Source organism: Vipera ursinii (assembly GCF_947247035.1).
Source record: "Vipera ursinii genome assembly, chromosome: 7".
Classification (NCBI taxonomy): Eukaryota; Metazoa; Chordata; class Lepidosauria; order Squamata; family Viperidae; genus Vipera; species Vipera ursinii.
The window spans coordinates 9,393,219-9,415,004 of record NC_139521.1 but is presented as its reverse complement, the minus strand read 5'-3'; the positions used below and the strand labels follow the sequence as shown (position 1 = coordinate 9,415,004).

Genomic DNA, 21,786 nt, shown 5'->3' with positions numbered 1-21,786 from the left:
CTCACTCTGTTATGTGGCACTGGGCATTCGACCCGCCAAACTGCCGACCTTCTGATCGACAAGCTCAGCGTCCTAACCCACTGAGCCACCGCATCCCTGAGAATAAACTACCTCCTCTCAAATTAACAGAAGAACAGAATAACAAGACAACAGAGTTGGAAGGGACCTTGGAGGTCTTCTAGTCCAACCCCCTGCTCAAACAGGAGACTCTATACCAGGGGTAACAAACTCGCAACGTCACATGATGTGTCATGACGTATCGCGACTTTCTTTCCATTGCCGGCAATGGGGTGGACGTGGTTTCGGTATAACGCATCCGGCCTGCCAGCTGGCAATTTGACACCCCTGCTCTATACCATTCCAGACAAGTGGCTGTCCAGAATCATCTTCAAAGCCTCCAGTGTTGGAGCACGTGAGTCTTCTTATGGAGTGGACTCCATTAGATGCTACAAGATGGAGCACCTTGAATCGACTTATGATCTATTCTCAAGTCCTTAGGAACAGAAGTCTACTGTTTTAAGGTGTACAATAGGCTGGTAGTGAGGTCCAGAAAACTCAGCGCTGAAAACCAAACATAATTGAGATGGGGAAGGGACTTCCAAGCCCACCCCACAGTGTCAGGGTTGTAGGCTCACCCTGCCGTTCATTTTCCTCAGAAAGATTTTTTTTTTTAACGTGGTAAAAGGTCAGTCTGTGAATTTAACAGGTCAAAAAGAATCCCTGTCTGTCTTAACCCATCCTTTTTATGCTTTAATTAGAAATCTTTCTTGCCAATATTCGTTCCCATCCATCTCCGCTTCCTTCACACCAGTCACTGTGGGCAATTGACTGAGCTCTTTTAAAATTTTTAACAAACCCCTGGCAGAATTCAACCTGGAGTGAAGATTATTTATGGCTGGTGTGTCATCGGGGATGTGCTGTCCATTGTAATGGGTGTACCAAAAAGAGCCAGTGGGGTGATTAAGGTCTGAGGCTTTTAGGTCATAAAGGTCAGAGGTAAATGTCAGTAAACCCAGACTTCTGGGAGGCTATTAACACCATGTTCTCAAATGCAGAGGTGTTAAGACAGTGTTCAATTGTTTTCAGTCAAATGCCTCAGGCTACCTCAGTCTTCTCAAGGGACCAAAGCCAGAATATCAATGGAGTCGCACCTCTAAGATTCCTCAGGGCCAAAACTACCGCATTTTAAGCTGTTAGGTCGGGTTAACAATACCCACCCCAGGAGTATTAAGGAGAATTTAAAGCTTATGTGGCTACCACAACACAAATGGGAATCTGGAAGGAAAGAGTATAGTTTTTTTTTTTAATAGGGCTGGGCGTTCTTTAACAAAGGATTGGGAGAAAGTTCTCCAGACATTATTCAACTTTACCAACAACTTTAACAGCAACATCTCCGTGCTTCCCTTTTTCATTGCTTCTGCTTTGAGAAACCCATTAACTTCTATAACAAGATTCCTTAAAGCAAAAGTCCCCAAGCTTTTGGGCACCAGGGACCGGTTCTGTGAAGAGAGGTTATTTCGGCGGACTGGAGGTTGCATGGTTTTGTGTGCTGCCTGCATCTCGTGAATGGGGCTTTGCTTGTTTGTGCGGCCCGGTACTAGATCCAGACTACAAAACTTTAGATGACCATAAGGTGGACACAGAGTTCACATCTTACGGTCACTCATGCGCTCGTGTCCTCTCGTCTGGACTACTGCAACGCTCTCTACATGGGGCTGCCCTTGAGGACCACTCGGAAGCTCCAACTGGTACAGAATGCAGCCGCGAGAGTGGTGTTGGGAGTCTCCCGATACTCCCACGTTACACCTCTGCTCCGTGAGCTGCATTGGTTGCCAGTTGTCTTCCGGGTGAGATTCAAGGTACTGGTAACGGTATTCAAAGCACTCCATGGCATGGGGCCGGAGTACCTCAGGGAACATCTGCTGCCGGCATCAAGCTCCCTGCGCCCTGTGCGTTCCCACAGAGAGGGCCTCCTCAGGGTGCCACCGATCAGAGAATGTCGATTGGTGGCCCCCAGGGGGAGATCCTTCTCTGTGGGCGCTCCGGAGCTGTGGAATCAGCTACCGGTAGAGCTCCGGATGGCGCCCGATCTTCGCTCCTTTCGCCGCGATCTCAAGACATTTTTGTTTGTACAAGCCGGCCTAGCCTGAGGGGGAGTGTTGGGGTTGTTTTATTTTTTGTTTTTTAATTTTTCTGGGGGTTTTTAGCGTTGTATCATATTGTTTTAACTAGGGCAATTGTTTAATCTGTTTTTAATGTTTGTATTGGTTATTTTATTCTGCCCTGTGAACCGCCCTGAGTCCTCAGGGAGAAGGGCGGTATATAAATGTTATTAAATTAAAATTAAATTAAATCTCATTGCAGCCACCTAGCGGCCATATTTGGTTGCCTTACTCTTCAGTATAATTACTATTGTAGTCGCAAAATAGTTCTGATAGTATAATGGTGCTAGTGACACTAAGTCAGGGAATAAAATTATTGACCTTGGGCTCATGTGCTACTCACTTTCTTCTCCAGGAAATTAAAATGCTTTATATTTACCTCTGAATTGTAGAGTAAGATAATCTGAACTGTGCTTCATGGAAAGAAGCCAGTTCTGTTGCTCTGGGTTCAGACATAATGATTTATTTTTAAATATAGAAACAAATGCCTCTGACTTTACATATGCACATATGGAGGAGAAAAAAGCAGCCACAGAGGGCCCAAAGTTTATGTACAGGTTGTCCTCAACTTACAAATAATTCATTTATTGACCATTCAAAGTTACAACATCACTGGAAAATGTGACTTATGACTGTTTGTCACACTTACAACTGTTGCAGCATCCCTCATGGTCACATGATCACAATACAGACAGTTGACAGCTGACTCATATTCATGACGGTCGCAGTGTCCTGGGGTCATGTGATCCCTTTTGCAACCTTCTGACAAGCAAAGTCAACGGGGAAGCCCCTTGTGCACTATGGACAGACTTTGACAATGGTTGGTGGGTTTGTGGATAGTAACACAATTAAGCATAGGATTGTAGCTGTTGCAACATCCATAGTGACAACCCAGAGGCTTTGGGCACTTTTGACCTTTTTGAATAATTTCTCTCCTTCCTGCAGTACAAATTGCTTTGGAAACTCTTGTTCTATCATATGAAATACTTCCAAGTTCTAGTTCTTCTGCTGGGTGGATAAATTGGCTAAAGGAGGCCTTCCTGCAAAAATTGTAGACTTACTAGCACCATCTCTCTGGATTGCAAAGTAAATCATTTAGCATTCTAGTCCCCACCCCACCTCAGGGATTATCTAATAGAACAATTTTAGGTCCAAATATGCATGGTATTAAGAGCCATCAGATTATATTGGCATTTTATCCTGGGGAAAAAAGCTGTTACATTTTAAGAACAATCGTTTTAATATCTCCCATTTCCTATTCTGCATAATAATTGTGGAAACATTATTGCCATAAGCAGCCACACCTAAGTATATCTATGTCTTCATTTTATTTTCCTTCTTAGTAATCTGTTGCAAAAATATATATCTCATATACCAGGTCTTTAACTAGTAAGTTACTTTCTGAAAGATAACATGGAAATTTATAAAGATAGAAAGAATATTGCCATACTCTATAGACTCAATGCATAGTGTACTGGGAGTTTCTGAGCCATAACTGTATGTATGTATGTGTGTGTGTGTGTGTGTGTGTGTGTGTGTGTGTGTATTAGGGGTTGCAAATGAGAGTGTAGAACACCAATTTATTTCTCCCAAATGCTGTTCTCTATCTGCACTGCTAATGTTGAATATTGATTAGAAATGTTGCAGAGTTCCAAACAAGGCTATTAGCATCTTGACTAGGACCTTTCAGTGGAAACTCTTTTATTGAATATATTTAGTGGCAATCGGTTTATTTTGGGGATCCAGTTACAAATTGCTAGTGTTTTTAACTCCATTCAAGCTTGAGGCCACTTAGCATCCATGAACTTTCTGATCACCTTTGCAGATCCTTGAGATCACAACAATGAAACCCATCAGATAGTCGCATTGCCTACAAGGCAATGATTTTGCAGTTGGTTTCTGTCTAGTACCGTGGTGGCGAACCTATGGCACGTGTGCCACATGTGGCACGGAGAGCCCTCCCTGTGGGCACACATGCCGTCACCCCAGTCCCAGGCCTTCAGCTGGGTTTTATAAAACCTTTTCACTTTAGGCCTCTGCCGCCATGGGCAAAAAACAAAAAAACAAAAGTTCAATCAATCAATTTCAACTTCTTGCGGGGGGAAAAAAAAGATCTCGCAAAGTTGGGATTGATTGATTGAACTTTTTAGTCCCACCCAGTCTGCCATTACCACTGCAGCCATGCCCACCCAGTTGGCCACACCCAGCCAATAGACCACGCCCACCCAGCACCCGACAATACATAAGTGGGTTTTGGGTTGCATTTTGGGCACTCGGTCTCTAAAAGGTTCGCCGTTACTGGTCTAGTAGATTACCTTATTATCTTGTGCTTCTGTGCACTTGCTGCTTAAATATCTACCTGGTGTACATCCCAAGAATGCTTATATGGAAAGTTGAATAGATTAATGAGTAAATGTGCAAACCACTGCCCTAAAATAAGATCCAGGATCTAAGAATCTGCTGGGGAAAGAAGAATTTGGGTCAGCAATAGGTAAAGGTAAAGGTTCCCTCGCACATGCGTGCTAGTCGTTTCCAACTCTAGGGCCTGGCGCTCATCTCCGTTTCAAAGCCGAAGAGCTAGCGCTTGTCCGAGGACGTCTCCATGGTCATGTGGCTGGTATGACTAGACACCAAAGGCGCACGGAACGCTGTTACCTTCCCACCATAGTGGTCCCTATTTTTCTACTTGCATTTTTACGTGCTTTCGAACTGCTAGGTTGGCAGAAGCTGGGACGAGTAACAGGCGCTCACTCTGCTACGCGGCACTGGGGATTCGACCCGCCAAACTGCTGACCTTCTGATCGACAAGCTCAGCGTCCTAACCCACTGAGCCACCGCGTCCCTACAGGGTCTGCAATAATGACTGTGTATATTTTACAGCTTCTAATAGAAGCCTCACAAAGAACAAAGCTCGTGATTTGAGAAGTTGAAAGAAATAAGAAATTTAAAAATAAGCATTTGATTGGTGGGGGGGAGGGTCCTTTGTTAGCTAGACTAAATCTGCATTCTAATTCTGCAAAGCAAACAGGTTTATTTCCAATTGTTTGCGGAACGGTCTTTTGAGAAAACGCTGGGAATCCCAAATCTGACGGGCAGCTGTCAGGCTCCTGGTGAAGTCACGGCTGCTACGACAGTCCCTGTTTGTCATGGTGGGGCACTGGGCAACCCCAGCGTGAGTGGCTTTATTCTTTCCTCAAACATCAGCTGACCCAATCAAGCCTCCTTGCCACACATTGCCCCTCTTTCATTAGCCAGAGACAAAACACTGCTTATAACTCTCTCCTTTGTTTGGATCAGTCACCTGCCAGGCTAGTTGAGTCTCTGTTTCCGATCCAGTGAAACTACAGCTACAAACGGGCCTGTGTTCTCCAAATCAATCTCTTTAGCCGAAGCAGGCTTTCGGTGTGAATTAATCGTGTAATCCCTCCTGACTGGATGGATCTTCCTCTGCCCTTCCACTCCTGCTAGAGCCTAGGAAAAGATGTCATGCCCTCAAGCTTTGCTGGTTATAATAACATACGTGCCTGTCCATCACACAACACCCTTTCAGAGTCAACCCTTACTCAAAATGCGGAGAAAAGAGTGAAAAAGAAAGAAAGAAAGAAAAATAAACGAAGGGAGGGAGATGAGAGGGGGGGGAAAGAAAAGAAATAAGACTAGATTTTAAATTTACGCCGTCATTTACTGTTCTTCATATTTTGCCTCCCTTGCAGATTATCATGGCTTCCGCTCCATCCACGCACTGTTTCTTCACAAGCTGCCTTTTGTTCTTTCAACTTCTCACCTCTCCCTTTTTCCAAGATCTTGGCAACTCCAGTCAAGCTCAACTTTTTCAGTCCCTTCCTTTTCTTCTTGACCCATTCGTTCTTTCTTCCTTCATATATTTGTTTTGCAATCCTATCCTCAGACCTTCTCTCTCTGTGACCTCCGTCTACTTCGTTTGTATTCACAGTTGGATAAAAGTAAATCTGTGTAATCGGCTAAACTTCTCAGTGCTTCTCCATTTGGGCACGGTGCAGGAAATTAAAAATGGGAAACTAATTCAGTCTCATTTCTCTCTCTTTCCCCCCCGCCGCCCCCCTGCCGCAAATTTTGACTTTCTGAAAGAAGTTACCTGTCTCCATTCGTCTGAGCAGTTTTTTTTTGTTTAAGTTCTGTCGTCTTTAATCTTCCTTAGGTGCAAAGGGGCTTCTCACTATGGATTCACCAAGGAGAGAAAGAGAAGATCGCCAGCTGGATCTGCTGATTTGAATGCTGCTTTAACAGGATCTGCCCTTGGATCTGAGTTCTCTGCTGCCGCCACAATTGCCTTAATGACAGATGAACCAGGGCTAGTTAACCCTGCCTTCAATGCCAACTTTGAGGACGACTCACCAGGAACCAATCCCACCCATCTTTATATAAGCCAGCAATCTAGAAGTAAGGGCCCCAGCAGGGAAGCATCTTGGATGCAGCAAGCCTATTTCTAAATGGCCACATTTTGCTTAAACTGGTAGGCCAGGAAACCTTTTGCACTATTTATATACAACACAGTACATTATAAATGTGCAAAATGCAGCTATAAGCAACAATAAATCAACACATTTGAAATTGAAAAACCTAGGAGAAGGAAGTCATTGTTACACGAAGAAAATTTTTTCGGAATCAAATACTTGTATCCATGTATGAAAATTACTTCTGATTTAATTATCTTGAGAATGTTTTAAGTGTAGTAAAAGGTAAAGGTTCCCCGGCACATGCGTGCTAGTCATTTCCAACTCTAGGGGCCGGTGCTCATCTCCATTTCAAAGCCGAAGAGCCAGCGCTTGTCCGAGGATGTCTCCATGGTCATGTGGCCGGCATGACTAGACACCAAAGGCGCCCGGAACGCTGTTACCTTCCCACCCTAGTGGTCCCTATTTTTCTACTTACATTTTTTACATGCTTTCGAACTGCTAGGTTGGCAGAAGCTGGGATGCGTAACAGGCGCTCACTCTGTTACGCGGCACTCGGGATTCGACCCGCCAAACTGCCGACCTTCTGATCGACAAGCTCAGCGTCCTAACCCACTGAGCCACCATGTCCCTTTTTAAGTCTATAAATGTATTATATCATTTTATATATGAAACAGGATCCAGGAAAGGAGAGGGGGGGGTGTTTGTGTGTGCTTTTGAGTCAATTCGGATTCCTAGCAACTTTCTGAAGCAAAGCCTTTTATAGAGAAGAGAATGGAGAATAACAGAATTGGAAGGGACCCTGGAGGTCTTTTTTTCTTGGCAAAATGGTCAGAAATGTTTAGCCTTTACAGATATCCTTGCTGAATGACCAATCATTCCGTGATCATTCAAAATCACAGTGGCATTGGACAAGGGGGACTTAACAATTGTTCCTTCTTAGTTGTGGCCATCACAGCTTACTTGTGGTCAAGTAATCATGATCCAAGTACTGGGCAACTGGCTTACAATGGTTGTGGTACCTTGTGGTCACACGATTGCCATCTGCATCCTTCCGACAAAGTCAATTGCTTGTTGGGGAAGGCAGCAAGAAGTCACAAATGGCAATTACATGACAACAGGGTGCGGCAACTGTAGGATTCATCTAATGACGGCAACTGGGATGGCTGTAACTGCCACCGACAGTCAATGCAGTCACTTGATATTGCGTTTTAAGACCATCCCAATCGCCAATGTGAAGGGAGGATTGTCTATACCAGGGGTAGGCCACCTTGGCTCTTTTATGACTCGTGGACTTCAACTCCCAGAATTCCTGAGCCAGCCATGCTGAGGGGAAAGGGAGAGGTTTCCAAGCTGAGCCAAGCTGGTTCAGGAATTCTGGGAGTTGAAGTCCATGAGTCATAAAAGAGCCAAGGTTGCCTACCTCTGACTCTACACCTTCTTCCTAGAGCTGAGAGCGAGTAACTGGCCCAGGTAAACTCATCTGGCTTCATGCCTAAGATGGGACTAGAACTCAGTCCCCTGATTTCTAATCTGGTGCCTTAAAAGGTAGTCCTTGAATTACAACAGTTCATTTAGTGACTGTTCAAAGTCACAATGGCACTGAAAAAAGTGTCTTATGACCATTTTTCACACTTATGACCGTTGCAGCATCCCCATGATCATTGTGATCAAAATTCAGACACTTGGCCATTGACTCATTTTTATGACGGTCACAGCGTCCCGGGATCATGTGATCCCCTTTTGCGAAGTCCATGGGAAAGCCAGGTTCACTTAACAACCATCTTACTAACTTAACAACGGCAGTGATTCATTTAAGAACACTGGCAAGAAAAGGTTCGTAAAATGAGGCAAAACTCACTTGAGAAATGTCTCACTTAACAACAGAAAATTTGGGCTCCATTATGGTCCTATGTTGAGGACTACCTGTACACCAAATGGACTCTAGCATTAAACTACGTTTGAAACTTTGAATTTAATTGTATGATGCCCTCTTCTCTGCTTGCTCTATGGTACACGCTTTCTATCTGACATCTAAGAATATAAAATACATTTTAAATTTATTTAAGCCTAATCACAGACCACTACATCATTCTTTCCAATTTTCTACACCGCCTAAAGTTGGTTTATAGGCTTATATATATACTGTAAGGGACGCGGTGGCTCAGTGGGTTAGGACGCTGAGCTTGTCGATCAGAAGGTCGGCAGTTTGGCGGGTCGAATCCCGAGTGCCATGTAACAGAGTGAGCGCCTGTTACTCATCCCAGATTCTGCCAACCTAGCAGTTCGAAAGCACATAAAAATGCAGGTAATAAAATAGGGACCACTATGGTGGGAAGGTAACAGTGTTCTGTGCACCTTTGGCATCTAGTCATGCCGGCCACATGACCACGGAGACGTCCTCGGACAAACTCTTCGGCTTTGAAACAGAGATGAGCATCGGCCCCTAGAGTTGGAAACAACTAGCACGCATGTGCGGGGGAACCTTTACCTTTACCTATATATATTGTATGAAGTATTATGGTGTGGTGGTTTAAGAAGTTAGACAGGGTAAACTCAGATTCAAACTCACCCTCATCTGTGGGAATTCACGAGTGATTTTGGGCTGGTTACACTTTCTCTTAGCCCTAATCATTTCCCAAGGCTGTTTTGAGAATAAAATGAAAGGAAACCCCTATGAACTTTTGAAGACCTGGTGGAATTTAAATGTAACAATGTAAGAAATAGATAAATCACTTGGCAGCCTCCCCTTTTGATAATAGTCCCTATGGGTCTTCAAAATCATGCCCTAGGAGGTCACACCTTCTTCCAAGTTGATTTGTTGCATATGCAAAAGACTGGACAAACTGAAAGTTCATTCCAAATGCCACTAACAGTTGAAGTTCACTTTTTTTTAATTTGAATGTTGTTGTTCCTCTGAGCTAAGAATTGCCTTCCAAAATTGGTAGAAGTTCAAAATGCAAAGCAGATCTGCATTCTAACTTTCTTGAGCTGCAAGAAAGCAGAATTCTTGAACATCCATAATACTCATATATATATTATTCAGAGAATTGTGTTGAAATTTGTGGAATTGCCATGAAGGATAAGGGGCTATTCTAGTGCACTTGGAGGAAGTATGATAACTTTCTTTCCAAGGACCTTTTCTTAATTTAATATATTATAAATACACATTTGGTAACTTTGACTGTAGCATATATTCCCATCCTTCTATTATTGACGATGGTCAAAATAACATTCTACTATGTCATTGCAAGACATTACTTTTGGAAATTAGTGTGGAATTTATTTATTTGTTTTATTTATTTATTTATTTATTTATTCATTCATTCATCCATTCAGTTTCCTCCACGCAGTTTTATATAGCATTCTCCTTCAGTTTTATGACTATCATGAGAGAGAGTTACAGTATCCTAAAAGACAGGTGTGGCTTACCAACACCCACTGAACAAGTGTGAACTTGAGCCTACTTTTTGTCCAAGCCTAATACTCAAGTGTTGGAATTCATTGTTGGAATGTATTTTTATGCAACAACTATAGTAGTGTTTAACCAGTAGATGGCAGTATTTACAAGTCCTGATCTATGGTATATATACTCTATGTTCTTTTGTTCTAAGTAGAGTTTCCTGTTTCCTATTCACAATAAAATAGTTGAGCTGTAAAGCACATGGTGACAGTACTCTTTCTTTGCTCTGTGTCATGCTTTATATAAGCAGAATTTTTAAAACCAAGCTACTATGTTACACTGACTTTCCACTGGCTAAAATATACTAAGGCTCTTGTGCAATGATGGAATAAGGTTTAAGGTTTTCTTACTATCTAGGTTATTTTCATTTAGCAACCTTTAGAATAAGTAAGGTTTTTCTGGTATTCAGCCCAAGCCTAAATATTCTGTTTTCCTCTTCAGCCACAGCTTCACAGTTTGAGCGTTCTACTGTACGAAGCAGGTCTTTTAAAAAGATAAACAGAGCTCTCAATGTCCTTCGAAGGACAAAAAGTGGCAGTGCTGTGGCTAACCGTGTTGAACGGGAACGCGAAAATGTTGAAAATCTGATTGCTTCAGAAGCAGGTAATAATTTTTTCCAACTTATTTATTTACATTATACTGTGTAATTTCTTTTTTTAGTAAAATAATAATGTCCCCCATGAATCAAACTTAATGACTGAATACATATTGGATCCACCTAGATAATTTTCTGCACAGTGGTACAGATGTTGTTGCTCTTCGCTTTCACTTTTTCTGTTACTTCCCGTGCTAGCCTAGAAACCTAGATCTAGGCTGCATCAACAGAGGGATAATAATAATAATAACAATAACTATTATTATTGTTATTATTATTATTATTATTAAACTTTTATTCATAAAACATGAAACTCAGTCAACTGAACACTCAAACTGACTGGCACTAATGGTTGACATGGGTTGCTACCAGCATTCTAGGTATCAACCAGGTATCTCCTTAAAATGTAAGATGTTCCGAGTAGCAGAATTATTATTATTATTATTATTATTATTATTATTATTATTATTATTATTATTATTATTATTATTATTATTATTATTATTTCAGGCAGGAAACCCTATACCATTTCAGACAAATGGCTGTCCAGTCTCTTCTTAAAAACTTGCAGTGTTGGAGCATTCACGGCTTCTGGTGGCAAGTCGTTCCACTGGTTAATTGTTCTAACCGTCAGGAAGTTTCTCCTTAATTCCAGGTTGCTTCTCTCCTTGATTAGTTTCCATCCGTTGCTTCTTGTCCTGCTTTCAGGTGCTTTGGAGAATAGCTTGGCTCCCTCTTCTTTGTGGCAGCCCCTGAGATATTGGAACACCGCTGTCATGTCCCCCCTCGTCCTTCTCTTCATCAAAGTAGTATCATTAAACTAGAATAGTATCACATGAAGTGATACTGTAGTTCTGCATTATACCTTACTGGTGAGACTACACTTGGAAGCTTACCTTCAGTTCTGGTCACCACAATACAAAAAATGCAGAGAAGAACAACAAAGATGATTAAGGGCCTGGAGGTTAAATTGTACAATGAGGGAACTAGGAATGCTTAGTCTAACAAAAAAGAAGACTAGGGGTGATATGATAGCAATCTTCCAGTATTTGAGGGGGCTACCACAGAGAAGAAGGAGTCAACTTATTCTCCAAAGCACCTGAGGACAGGACAAGGAGCAATGGACGGAAGGTCATTAAAGAGAGGCCCAACCTAGAACTTAGGAGAAATTTCCTGACAGTGAGAACAATTAACCAGTGGAACGAATTGCCTCTGGAAGTTGTTGGGTGCTGCATCAAGCTTTTAAGAAGAGACTGGACAACCACTTGTTTGAAATGATATAGCATCTCCTGGCTGGTGGCGGGGGGAGGATTTGGACTGGAGGACCTCCAGATTTGTTCCACTTCTATTATTCTATTCTGTTATTCTTTCTGTGATTACATGTATCCATCCCATTGAGCCCAAAGAAAGTCTGGAATGGTATAGGATCTCCTGCCCTGGGCAGGGAGCTGGACTAGAAGACCTCCATGGTCCCTTCCCACCTTATTATTCTATACTATATGTTCCATCTTTTTGATCATCCAAAATCAGCTCAGGTTTTCCGCCTTATTATGGCCTTTCTTTGAAAATTAAATGCTACGTTCCTTGCTTAGTTTTAATTTCTTTAAAGCTATTTTGTAATTAATAAGAATTTTACCACCACCACCCCCAAAAAAGTAAAAGAAAACAATTCACGGAAAAATTTTCAGAAATAATTTTCCGACATGCACTGAACATCTAGTGCAGGGGTGTCAAACTCAATTTCATTGAGGGCCGCATCAGCATTGCGGTTGCCCTTAGGGGGCCAGGTGGGTGTGGCCTGGGTGGGTGTGGCCTACTGGGTGGGCGTGGCTAGAGTGTGTATGGCCTACTGGGTGGGCGTGGCCAGCTCTACATCATTCGCATCAAGGGTGCCTATGGGGGCCTGGGCAGGAGTGGGACAGATCTGAGGGTCTCTGGCAGAAGGAGGGTCTCTGGGCCAGGGCCAAGGCAGTGGGGGCCGTTCCCTCACTGTTTCCAGGATGGCTTCACGGGCCACATGAAACCACTTCGCGGGCCGGATCCGGGCCCCGGGCCTTGTGTTTGACATGTCTGCTCTAGTGAATATATGCAATCTTTAATTGCATGTATGCAAAGCGGGATGTGTGGTCTTGATTTACAGCCCAAGGTCTATCATTGCTGATACTGGGTTTATGGGCAACTTGCACATATGCTAAGAAAGTGGGCTGGACCACAAAGGGATTCAAAGGAAAACCAGAGCTTTGTTCAGATCTACACATTTTGAACGCTCAAGTGAATCATACATGTTGCCCATCTGCTTTGAAGGATCAACGGCAGATCAAAACTGAGCCCCATTCTAGCTTTGCTGTTTGCACAATTGATGGTTTTGCAGGGAGAACTCCTGTTGAGCTAGACTTTAAAGAGAATAATAGTTAAGTGGGCTCCAAATGCCTTTTGGCTGTCAGCTGTTATCGTCTACTTTCCGGAGTCGTCTGCATCCATTATGATTGGTATCCATTTAATCTGCTCAAGGTCCAGCAGTAGGCTGTTTCTGAAATTATGCTTCCTATTTCATGTTTTCCGCGAGGTCAGCTGCAGTTCAAACCTTTCACGGCAAGTGTTAATTTAACTTTCTTTTTGGTAGCTGTTGACCTAGTTCCAATTTATGTGTAGACATACGTTATCTGACGCTATATACGCTATACATGTGTGCTAAGAGTAAAAAAAAAAATCCAAATTCATCCTTTTTATCGAGGTCTATGTAGAAAGGCGAAACCGCCAAGCAACAAAGCAGTCCAGAATTTCTAAGCCGTGTCCAACGTAAGAAGTCCCCGTGTCAAACCAGCTACACTAAAGACTATTGTTTATTTATTTATAAACATTTATTTATTTATTTATTTATTTATTCGTTCATTTATTCGTTCATTTATTTATTTATTTATAAAGGTAGTCCTGCTCAGTTGCTGTCTATTCATATTGAATGCAACTGGAAACAAGGAAAGTAGACATACACTTCTGTATTTTTTTCATTTTTTATTTTATTTTAATCCCATTTATATCCCGCCCTTCTCCGAAGACTCGGGGCGGCTTACAATTTAAGCACAAACCAATGTGCTTAGCAGTAGCCTTCATTCTATGTATATGCCTGCTTATTAGGGCTTTTGGGGCCCCCCAAGCGGCATTATTACAAAGTCAGCTTAATTGCCCCCAACAATCTGGGTCCTCATTTTACCTACCTCGGAAGGATGGAAGGCTGAGTCAACCTTGAGCCTGGTGGGATGCGAACCTGCAATAATTGCAGGCAGCTGGTGTTTATTTTATTTATTTTTATTTTATTTTAATTCCATTTATATCCCGCCCTTCTCCGAAGACTCAGGGCGGCTTACAAGCTTAGCAGTAGCCTTCATTCTATGTATATGCCTGCTTATTAGGGCTTTCATACACCCCCCAAGCGGCATTATTACAAAGTCAGCTTAATTGCCCCCAACAATCTGGGTCCTCATTTTACCTACCTCGGAAGGATGGAAGGCTGAGTCAACCTTGAGCCTGGTGGGATGCGAACCTGCACTAATTGCAGGCAGCTGGTGTTACTTAAGGAGGCATTAGCCCACTGCTCCACCAAGGCAGTGGGCTAATGCCATATCACCATATCCATTGCATAGCAAGATAATGTTTGTTGTTACCAACAGCTGCTCTTTACATGTGGAGGGTAGTACAAAGAAGGTGTCAAGGCTGCTAACATCGAATGTTATTGCTTGACAAGAGATTTAGTTTAAGGTTGGGAGGGGGGATGAGTAGGATTGCCCCTTTCAAGGCCATCTCTAACTAGAGAAGATACTGTAAGACCTTGAAGGGAAACTGATTCTTTGAATTAATTGGAGACTGTGATTAATGACAAAATTAGAAAGGTGGAGAATTGTGTTTTAATACATTGTGCAGGGGGCGGAGTTTTCAGATTCCAGCTTCCTTCCAGCAAGCATTTGCCAGTGTATTAGGCTAATACACTTCAGGGTGTCTGGTGTCAAATTGTTTATGTTTATGTTTATTGGACTTATATACCGCCCTTCTCCCGTAGGACTCAGGGCAGTTCACAAGGAATTTAAAATAACAATACAAATTACAAAAGTTAAGAACAATTAAAATAATTAAATTTAGTCCTTGAATAAAATAAAACCCCTATTAAACTCCAATTAAAACCCAATTAAAATAAAATTACAATTAAAATTCTCAGTCCTGGCCGGAAAGCTCAAAGAGCCAGGTCTTCAGGTCCCGGCAGAATGAACGAAGGTCAGGTGCAGTCCTGAGCTCTATGGGCAGCTGGTTCCAAAGGGCAGGAGCACCCACAGAGAAGGTCCTCCCCCTGGGTGTTACCTCACTATGCCCAGCTGTGCCATTTCCAGAATCTTTCTGCGTTCCATGCTGTCTTTAGTTTTGGCGGCAGGCGATGACGGCTTTTCAAATTTCCCGCGTTGCGCGCTGTCTTCTGCTAGGCTTATGCGGCAGACGCTCTCCGGCTCACCAGGTTCTGATTATTCGCTTCACAGAAATCCCATCCTCGTCGCCACTGTTCTGTAGTGGGTGCCACGTGTAATGACCAGGAAACAGCAGACGGGGTTTATACAAGATGGAACTGAGTCCTTCTTCCCCAGGTGCCCTCTTGTAGCTTTTCCCCATCCCCTCAGTCAGCCAATCTGCTGGCTCTATTTTCCCGCCAGACAGGTGACAGCCAACCCGGTGTCCTACTTTTCCCGCCGGACAGGTGAACCAATCAGTCGCCTGACTCATGCCACCAGGTATAGGGTGGCATACACAACAGAAGGTGTCACTGACAGTCTTTTAACTTACTGTCTCTGATTGAAAGTAGACTGTTGCTGGGTTTAAGAAAAGTCCATTTGACGGGAGCTTAATTTCTGGTAACTTCATGGACAACATATCCATGTAGATTTTGGCTGCAGCTTTCACTGTCACACATTATTTGCAGCTTCTCATTCTAGACATCATCTAAACTTTAGATTAAATTAATCCTGTTCTCTCACCCAAGAACTAACAAGGTCCCATTCTGCATACCTTTTTCAAGATACCTACTTGGTCCTTACTGGCCACAGTTTCTTGAGGGTGAAAACTGCATGGCCAACACTGAAGAAATAGTTGGAGCCTTTAAAGCAGAGGTCTTCAAACTTGGCCCTTTTATGACTTGTGGACTTCAACTCCCAGAATTTGTGCCTGGCTGAGGAATTCTGGGAGTTGAAGTCCTCAAGTCATAAAAGGGCCAAGATTGAAGACCCCTGCTTTAAAGTTTTGAGGAGGGAATGAGAGTGAAAATGTTAATCTCAGCCCTTTTCTCTTAATTTTGTTTTTACTTTGGATCAAACTGATCCATTCTTCTTCCTCTTCCCCTGATTCATTTTTGCGCTTTTCAAAATGAAGACATGAAGAAACAATGGCAGCGGAGGTCCTCCATGGGTTCAAACAAGCACGGAAATATAAGCAGTTGTGCTGTCCACTTTTGAGGAAGAAGCTGTATACCATCAATCCTTCCAAAAGAACTACTTTGAAGCAAGATGCCCTGCCTTGTTAATGGGTTGTAACCACCATGAGATCTTTCAGAAAATAATTAGTAAAGGTAAAGGTTCCCCCGCACATATGTGCTAGTCGTTTCCAACTCTAGGGGCCGGTGCTTATCTCTGTTTCAAAGCCGAAGAGCCAGTGCTTGTCCGAGGACGTCTCCGTGGTCATGTGGCCGGCATGACTAGACACCAAAGGCGCACGGAGCGCTCTTACCTTCCCACTGTAGTGGTCCTTATATTTCTACTTGCATTTTTCCGTGCTTTCAAACTGCTAGGTTGGCAGAAGCTGGGACGCGTAACAGGCACTCACTCTGTTACGCGGCACTCGGGATTCAACCCGCCAAACTGCCGACCTTCTGATCCACAAGCTCTGCGTCCTAACCCACTGAGCCACCGCGTCCCACTAGAAAATAATTAGGTGATGAATATTTCAAACCAACAAACCATTTATAATTTCCTGGGGAAGATAGTCTAAATCCACTAAGAAGGACATACTGAACACAGAATATCCCAGTGAAAAGAAGAATGACTTGAGGATGAGCATTGCAGTAACTCTTTGTCACCTTTTTTTGTTTCTTCTATAAATGGTATTCTAGAATCACGGAGACATCACATTTATTTCATTGGAACTGTAGAATTTATTTTCTTTTTTTTAAACAAACAGGTGGTAAGAATACGTAAATGAGTGTGAACCAAAAAGGATGATTGAAAAAAAAAAGAATCAAAAGTAGAACATGATTTGTCAAACTACAGGCTCCCAGACAAGGCCTAATAGTTTTAATTCTGAATAGGGTTTGCAGTTTGCTGTCCTAATATGGCAAAACTCTGCAAACAAGCAATGTTAGTCAAGCAGGCAGATGAATTGGTGATAAGAACATAAATACCTAGATAAGTTAACTTAGTGAAGAAATCTGGTATGGCTTCTGTTGCACAATATTAGTCATTAGCTTGTTTTTACATAGCAAAGGAACTGAAAAAAGAAGGGATGTAATTAATGAGCTGTTTTATTTTTAATTAAAACTGTAAATACATTTTTATCCTATCACAGTTCTCCAAGAGAAATATATATTTAAAAAAAACTCTGGAATTAATAAAATTAAACAAAATGAAAGTGTACATTTAATACTCTTTTTTACTCAAATGAAAGAACAGTAACATTCAAGCAATTTTTCCAAATTGTTTCTTTTTTTGGGTGGGGGTAACAAGTACATCTGGAGGGACGCGGTGGCTCAGTGGGTTAGGATGCTGAACCTGTCGATCAGAAGGTCGCGCAGTTTGGTGGGTCGAATCCCGAGTGCCGCGTAACAGAGTGAGCGCCTGTTACTCATCCCAGCTTCTGCCAACCTAGCAGTTCGAAAGCACATAAAAATGCAAGTAGAAAAATAGGGACCACTACAGTGGGAAGGTAACAGCGTTCTGTGCGCCTTTGGCGTCTAGTCATGCCGGCCACATGACCACAGAGACGTCCTTGGACAAGCGCTGGCTCTTCGGCTTTGAAACGGAGATGAGAGCACCGGCCCCTAGAGTCGGAAACGACTAGCACACACCTTTACCTTTACCTTTAACAAGTACATCAGCAAAATATATCAAGCAAGTACATCAGCACAATATATACAGTTCTAAGTTGTTTACAGAGTTGGCCTCTTGCCCCCAACAATCTGGGTCCTCATTTTACTGACCTCGGAAGGATGGAAGGCTGAGTCAAACTTGAGCAGGTCAGGATCGAACTCCTGGCAGTGGGCAGAGTTAGCCTCCAATACTGCATTCTAACTACTGCGCCACCATGTTCCATGCTAGCAAAGATAGCAGTTGATATTAGGCAAGCACAGCGGTAAATTTTTCTTGCAGCAATAAATGTATGATGGAAAATGTCAAAGCCATGTTTAATTTAGTACAATCTGACATGTGAGGGCATATTTTACACTTTTGCTAGTTTTTTTCTTATTGCCCACCCCTCACAATACTTCAGGTTCAAGACAAGTCAGGAAAAAGCAAGGTTAATCCTGATCTCTAAGCAAGATGGCAAACCCACACTCTTCTGACTTTGTAGTAATCTGCCTTCAAGTAAGGATTTGAGGGGGTGGTGGGGGGTACAAAAATCTAAGTAAAATATTACAAATTCTAAGCCTGGCCTCAGAATTTTTCAAGGTGCTGGTAGCTTTCAAAAGATTTGTATTGGCGAAATACAATTAACTGCCTCGCTTAGCAACAGAAATTTTAGGCTCAGTTGTGGTCATACGTTGGCCCGTGCACCTTTTAGTAAGTCCTTTTAGTAAGCACCAAATCTCTCGAAATCTAACTCTAAACAGCTGTGGAAGTGCGTCATGTTTTGTGTTATTGCGTTAAAAAAAAACAAAAGAACAAAAGGCATTCATTTCAAACCCAACCCTTTTCTGCATTTGTTTCAGCCTTTCCAAGGTTATATCATCTCATTCCAGATGGTGAAGTTACCAGTATTAAGATCAACCGCCGCCATCCCCACGAAGGCCTTGCCATCAGAGTAGTGGGTGGCAGCGAAACGCCTTTGATTCACATAATCATTCAACACATCTATCAAGACGGCGTCATTTTCAAAGATGGAAGGCTACTGCCAGGAGATATGATCCTGAAGGTAAACGTTCGGAGAAATGGGTGGGGAATAAAGAGGCTGGAAGAATTGTAGGCCCAGCTTTCAAGAAGGCCTTCTAGTCTGAGGTCTGGCTTGGAAAACAACTGAGGCTCTAAAAGAGCAGTGATTAGAGGGTAAAATGGAAAGTGTGCATTTTGTATATATATAGTAAAGGTAAAGGTTCCCCCACACATGCGTGCTAGTCGTTTCCGACTCTAGGGGCCGGTGCTCATCTCCGTTTCAAAGCCAAAGAGCCAGCGCTTATCTGAGGACGTCTCCGTGGTCATGTGGCCGGCATGACTAGATGCCAAAGGCGCACGGAACGCTTTCCCACCGTAGTGGTCCCTATTTTTCTACTTTCATTTTTACATGCTTTCGAACTGCTAGGTTGGCAGAAGCTGGGACAAGTAACAGGTGCTCACTCTGTTACACGGCACTCGGGATTCGACCCGCCAAACTGCCGACCTTCTGATTGACAAGCCTATGGCGGTCTCTTGAAGAACAATCCAGACAGAAGCTAGTTGGATAACAACAACAACAACAACAACAACAACAAAAAGTTGGAAGGGACCTTGCAGGTCTTCTAGTCCAAGGGTAGGCAACCTTGACTCTTTTATGACTCGTGGACTTCAACTCCCAGAATTCCTGAGCCAGCCATGCTTAGGGGAAAGGGAGAGGTTTCCAAACTGAGCCACGCTGGCTCAGAAATTCTGGGAGTTGAAGTCCACGAGTCATGAAAGAGCCAAGGTTGCCTACCCCTGGCTTAAACCAATCATGGGTATGAAATGCTTGGGTTGGCAGCCATTTCAACGGCATGTGACTTCCCAAACATTTAAACCCAAGGCCTTCTGCAAGGTAACTCCCACTCACTCAAGCATCAGTTTGAGTAGAAGTCCTGTTTGGAAACCAAGAGAAGAGCTCAAAATGCCTTTTATTTAAATTTAGAAGACTGGTAAGCAGTTCCCATTGTAATCCAAATAACGTTGAGCAATTACATATGGATAGATATAGATTCTAGAGAAGAAATTGGACAGAAAACAGTGTTCCTGCAGACTGGCAGAGTAAGATAAGTGAGAAGCTGCTGGACTAGTCTAAGGAAAATCTTTTTTAAAAAAATCATTTTTGTTACTAAATTGTCAAAGTCTGGAATATATTACCCGATTCACTTGTCTCAGTCGGTAACTTTCCCAGTTTTAATTCTAACGTCAGCTCTGTGGACCTCGCCCCATTATTTAAGAGGTCCCTAAGGAAGCGTGCATAAGGGCACTAAGGTGCCTATCCCTGTCTCTTTTTAATTTTTATTTTTTCTCCTTTGAATTTGTAATTTTCCATTGACGAGTAAACAAAATAAAAAAATAGCCATCATAATCAGCAAGACAGAAAGAAAGTTGTGAGGGATGGGTGTTTAAGAGAAGATGTATTGTATGAGGCAGACCTGAACTGTTATGAAGCTGTCACTGCAATAAGAAATCATCTAAGTCAGGGGTCTTCAAACATGGCCCTTTTATGACTTGTGGACTTCAACTCCCAGAATTCCTCAGCCAGGGTGCCTGGCTGAGGAATTCTGGGAGTTGAAGTCCACAAGTCATAAAAGGGCCACGTTTGAAGACCCTTGATCTAAGTATTCAACATGGTTGGATGTAGTTTAGCCTCAGTTAGATATGGCTGACCTACAATTTTGTCTTCCAGGTCAATGGCATAGATATCAGAAATGTGCCTCACAGCTATGCCTTGTTCGTCCTGAGACAACCTTGTCAAGTTCTCCGTCTCACCGTTCTCAGGGAGCAAAGGTACCATTGTGGGAATGCCGGACTTTTTCCTGATGTTCCCTGCCACAGGGATGAGAATTTGCACATTATTCTGAACAAAAGCAACCCACAGCAACAGCTGGGCATCAAGTTGATCCGTAAGGCCAACGAAGATGGAGTCTTCGTGTTCAACCTACTGGAAGGAGGCCTCGCTGCCCGTGACGGGGAACTTCAAGAGGACGATAAGGTTTTAGCCATCAACGGACATGACTTACAGCACGGAAGTCCAGAAACTGCAGCTCAGTTGATACAGGTAGGTTTCAAAGAGCTTCCTCAGAACACATCTGGTATTAAATGGCATTAACATTTGTTTGAGGCAAAGATTGCAAACTGCCGTCTTGGCAGAGAAAAGGGGAAAATCCACTGTGTTTTTTTTTTATTCTTGCCATAACTTTCTATTTATATATCCAGAAAAGCGTTTTCTTCAATCGGTTTAAAACGAGCACAGCCATTTTGTGAATGTGTCTTTCTCTGCAAACTAGAAAATTTGGTTATGCAGCCAGTTAACTAGGGGGGCTTCTCTCTGTATCTCAATATGCAGGCTAGCAAGAGGCAGGTTCACTTCAGCATATCCAGGCAAACCAGGCGACAGACCCCGGATATTTTACAGGAAACTGGCTGGGATTGCCACGGTAGCCATCTACCCTTCCTTGTTGACAAGGTGAGGCCTGCCCTCCTCCTCCTCCTCCTCCTCCTCTTCCTCCCCCTCCTCCTCCTGATTTATATCATGAAAGAGCCCTGATGAAGGCTGACTAATATATTAATGTCCCTTGGTATCACCTCTGGACGGCATTGTCCAAAAGAACGCCGTTCAGATTTGCAGTTGTTTATAGACTCTGAGGGAGCCCTGCCGATTTCTGAATGAGGAGAAGGAAGAGCACAGCAGAGGAGAAAGCAGAGTTGGAGAGAGAAAAAAGGGAAATCATAGCAAATCGTTCTGTATGTGTGTGTATCCCAACAAATCACAATCCAGGCTAATGATTTTCAAAGGAAGAAGCTAACCTGCTTTTCTTTCGTGTGGAACAAAATAGGAAGGGAAGACTTCGTGGTGGCTTTAGAAATTCCTGCAGTCTGGCAGAAGACAAACAGGACTATAATCCTAAATCTTAATTTAAGTTGAATGATAATCAACAGAGGGATGTTGGAGGGTCAGTTTCTTCCCCATTTTTAT

At 42.8% G+C, this 21,786-nt stretch overlaps 1 protein-coding gene across 1 annotated transcript in view; it reads left to right on the top strand.

Moving 5' to 3' along the window:
- Positions 1 to 21,786, top strand: part of LNX1 (ligand of numb-protein X 1) — a 145,196-nt gene that overhangs the window by 93,216 nt on the left and 30,194 nt on the right. The window contains exons 3-7 of the mRNA XM_083367902.1: positions 6,340 to 6,581; positions 10,500 to 10,661; positions 18,608 to 18,810; positions 20,497 to 20,868; positions 21,157 to 21,276. Of these exons, the coding sequence (XP_083224028.1) occupies positions 6,340 to 6,581; positions 10,500 to 10,661; positions 18,608 to 18,810; positions 20,497 to 20,868; positions 21,157 to 21,276 (1,099 nt within the window). The remainder of the gene's footprint in view (positions 1 to 6,339; positions 6,582 to 10,499; positions 10,662 to 18,607; positions 18,811 to 20,496; positions 20,869 to 21,156; positions 21,277 to 21,786) is intronic.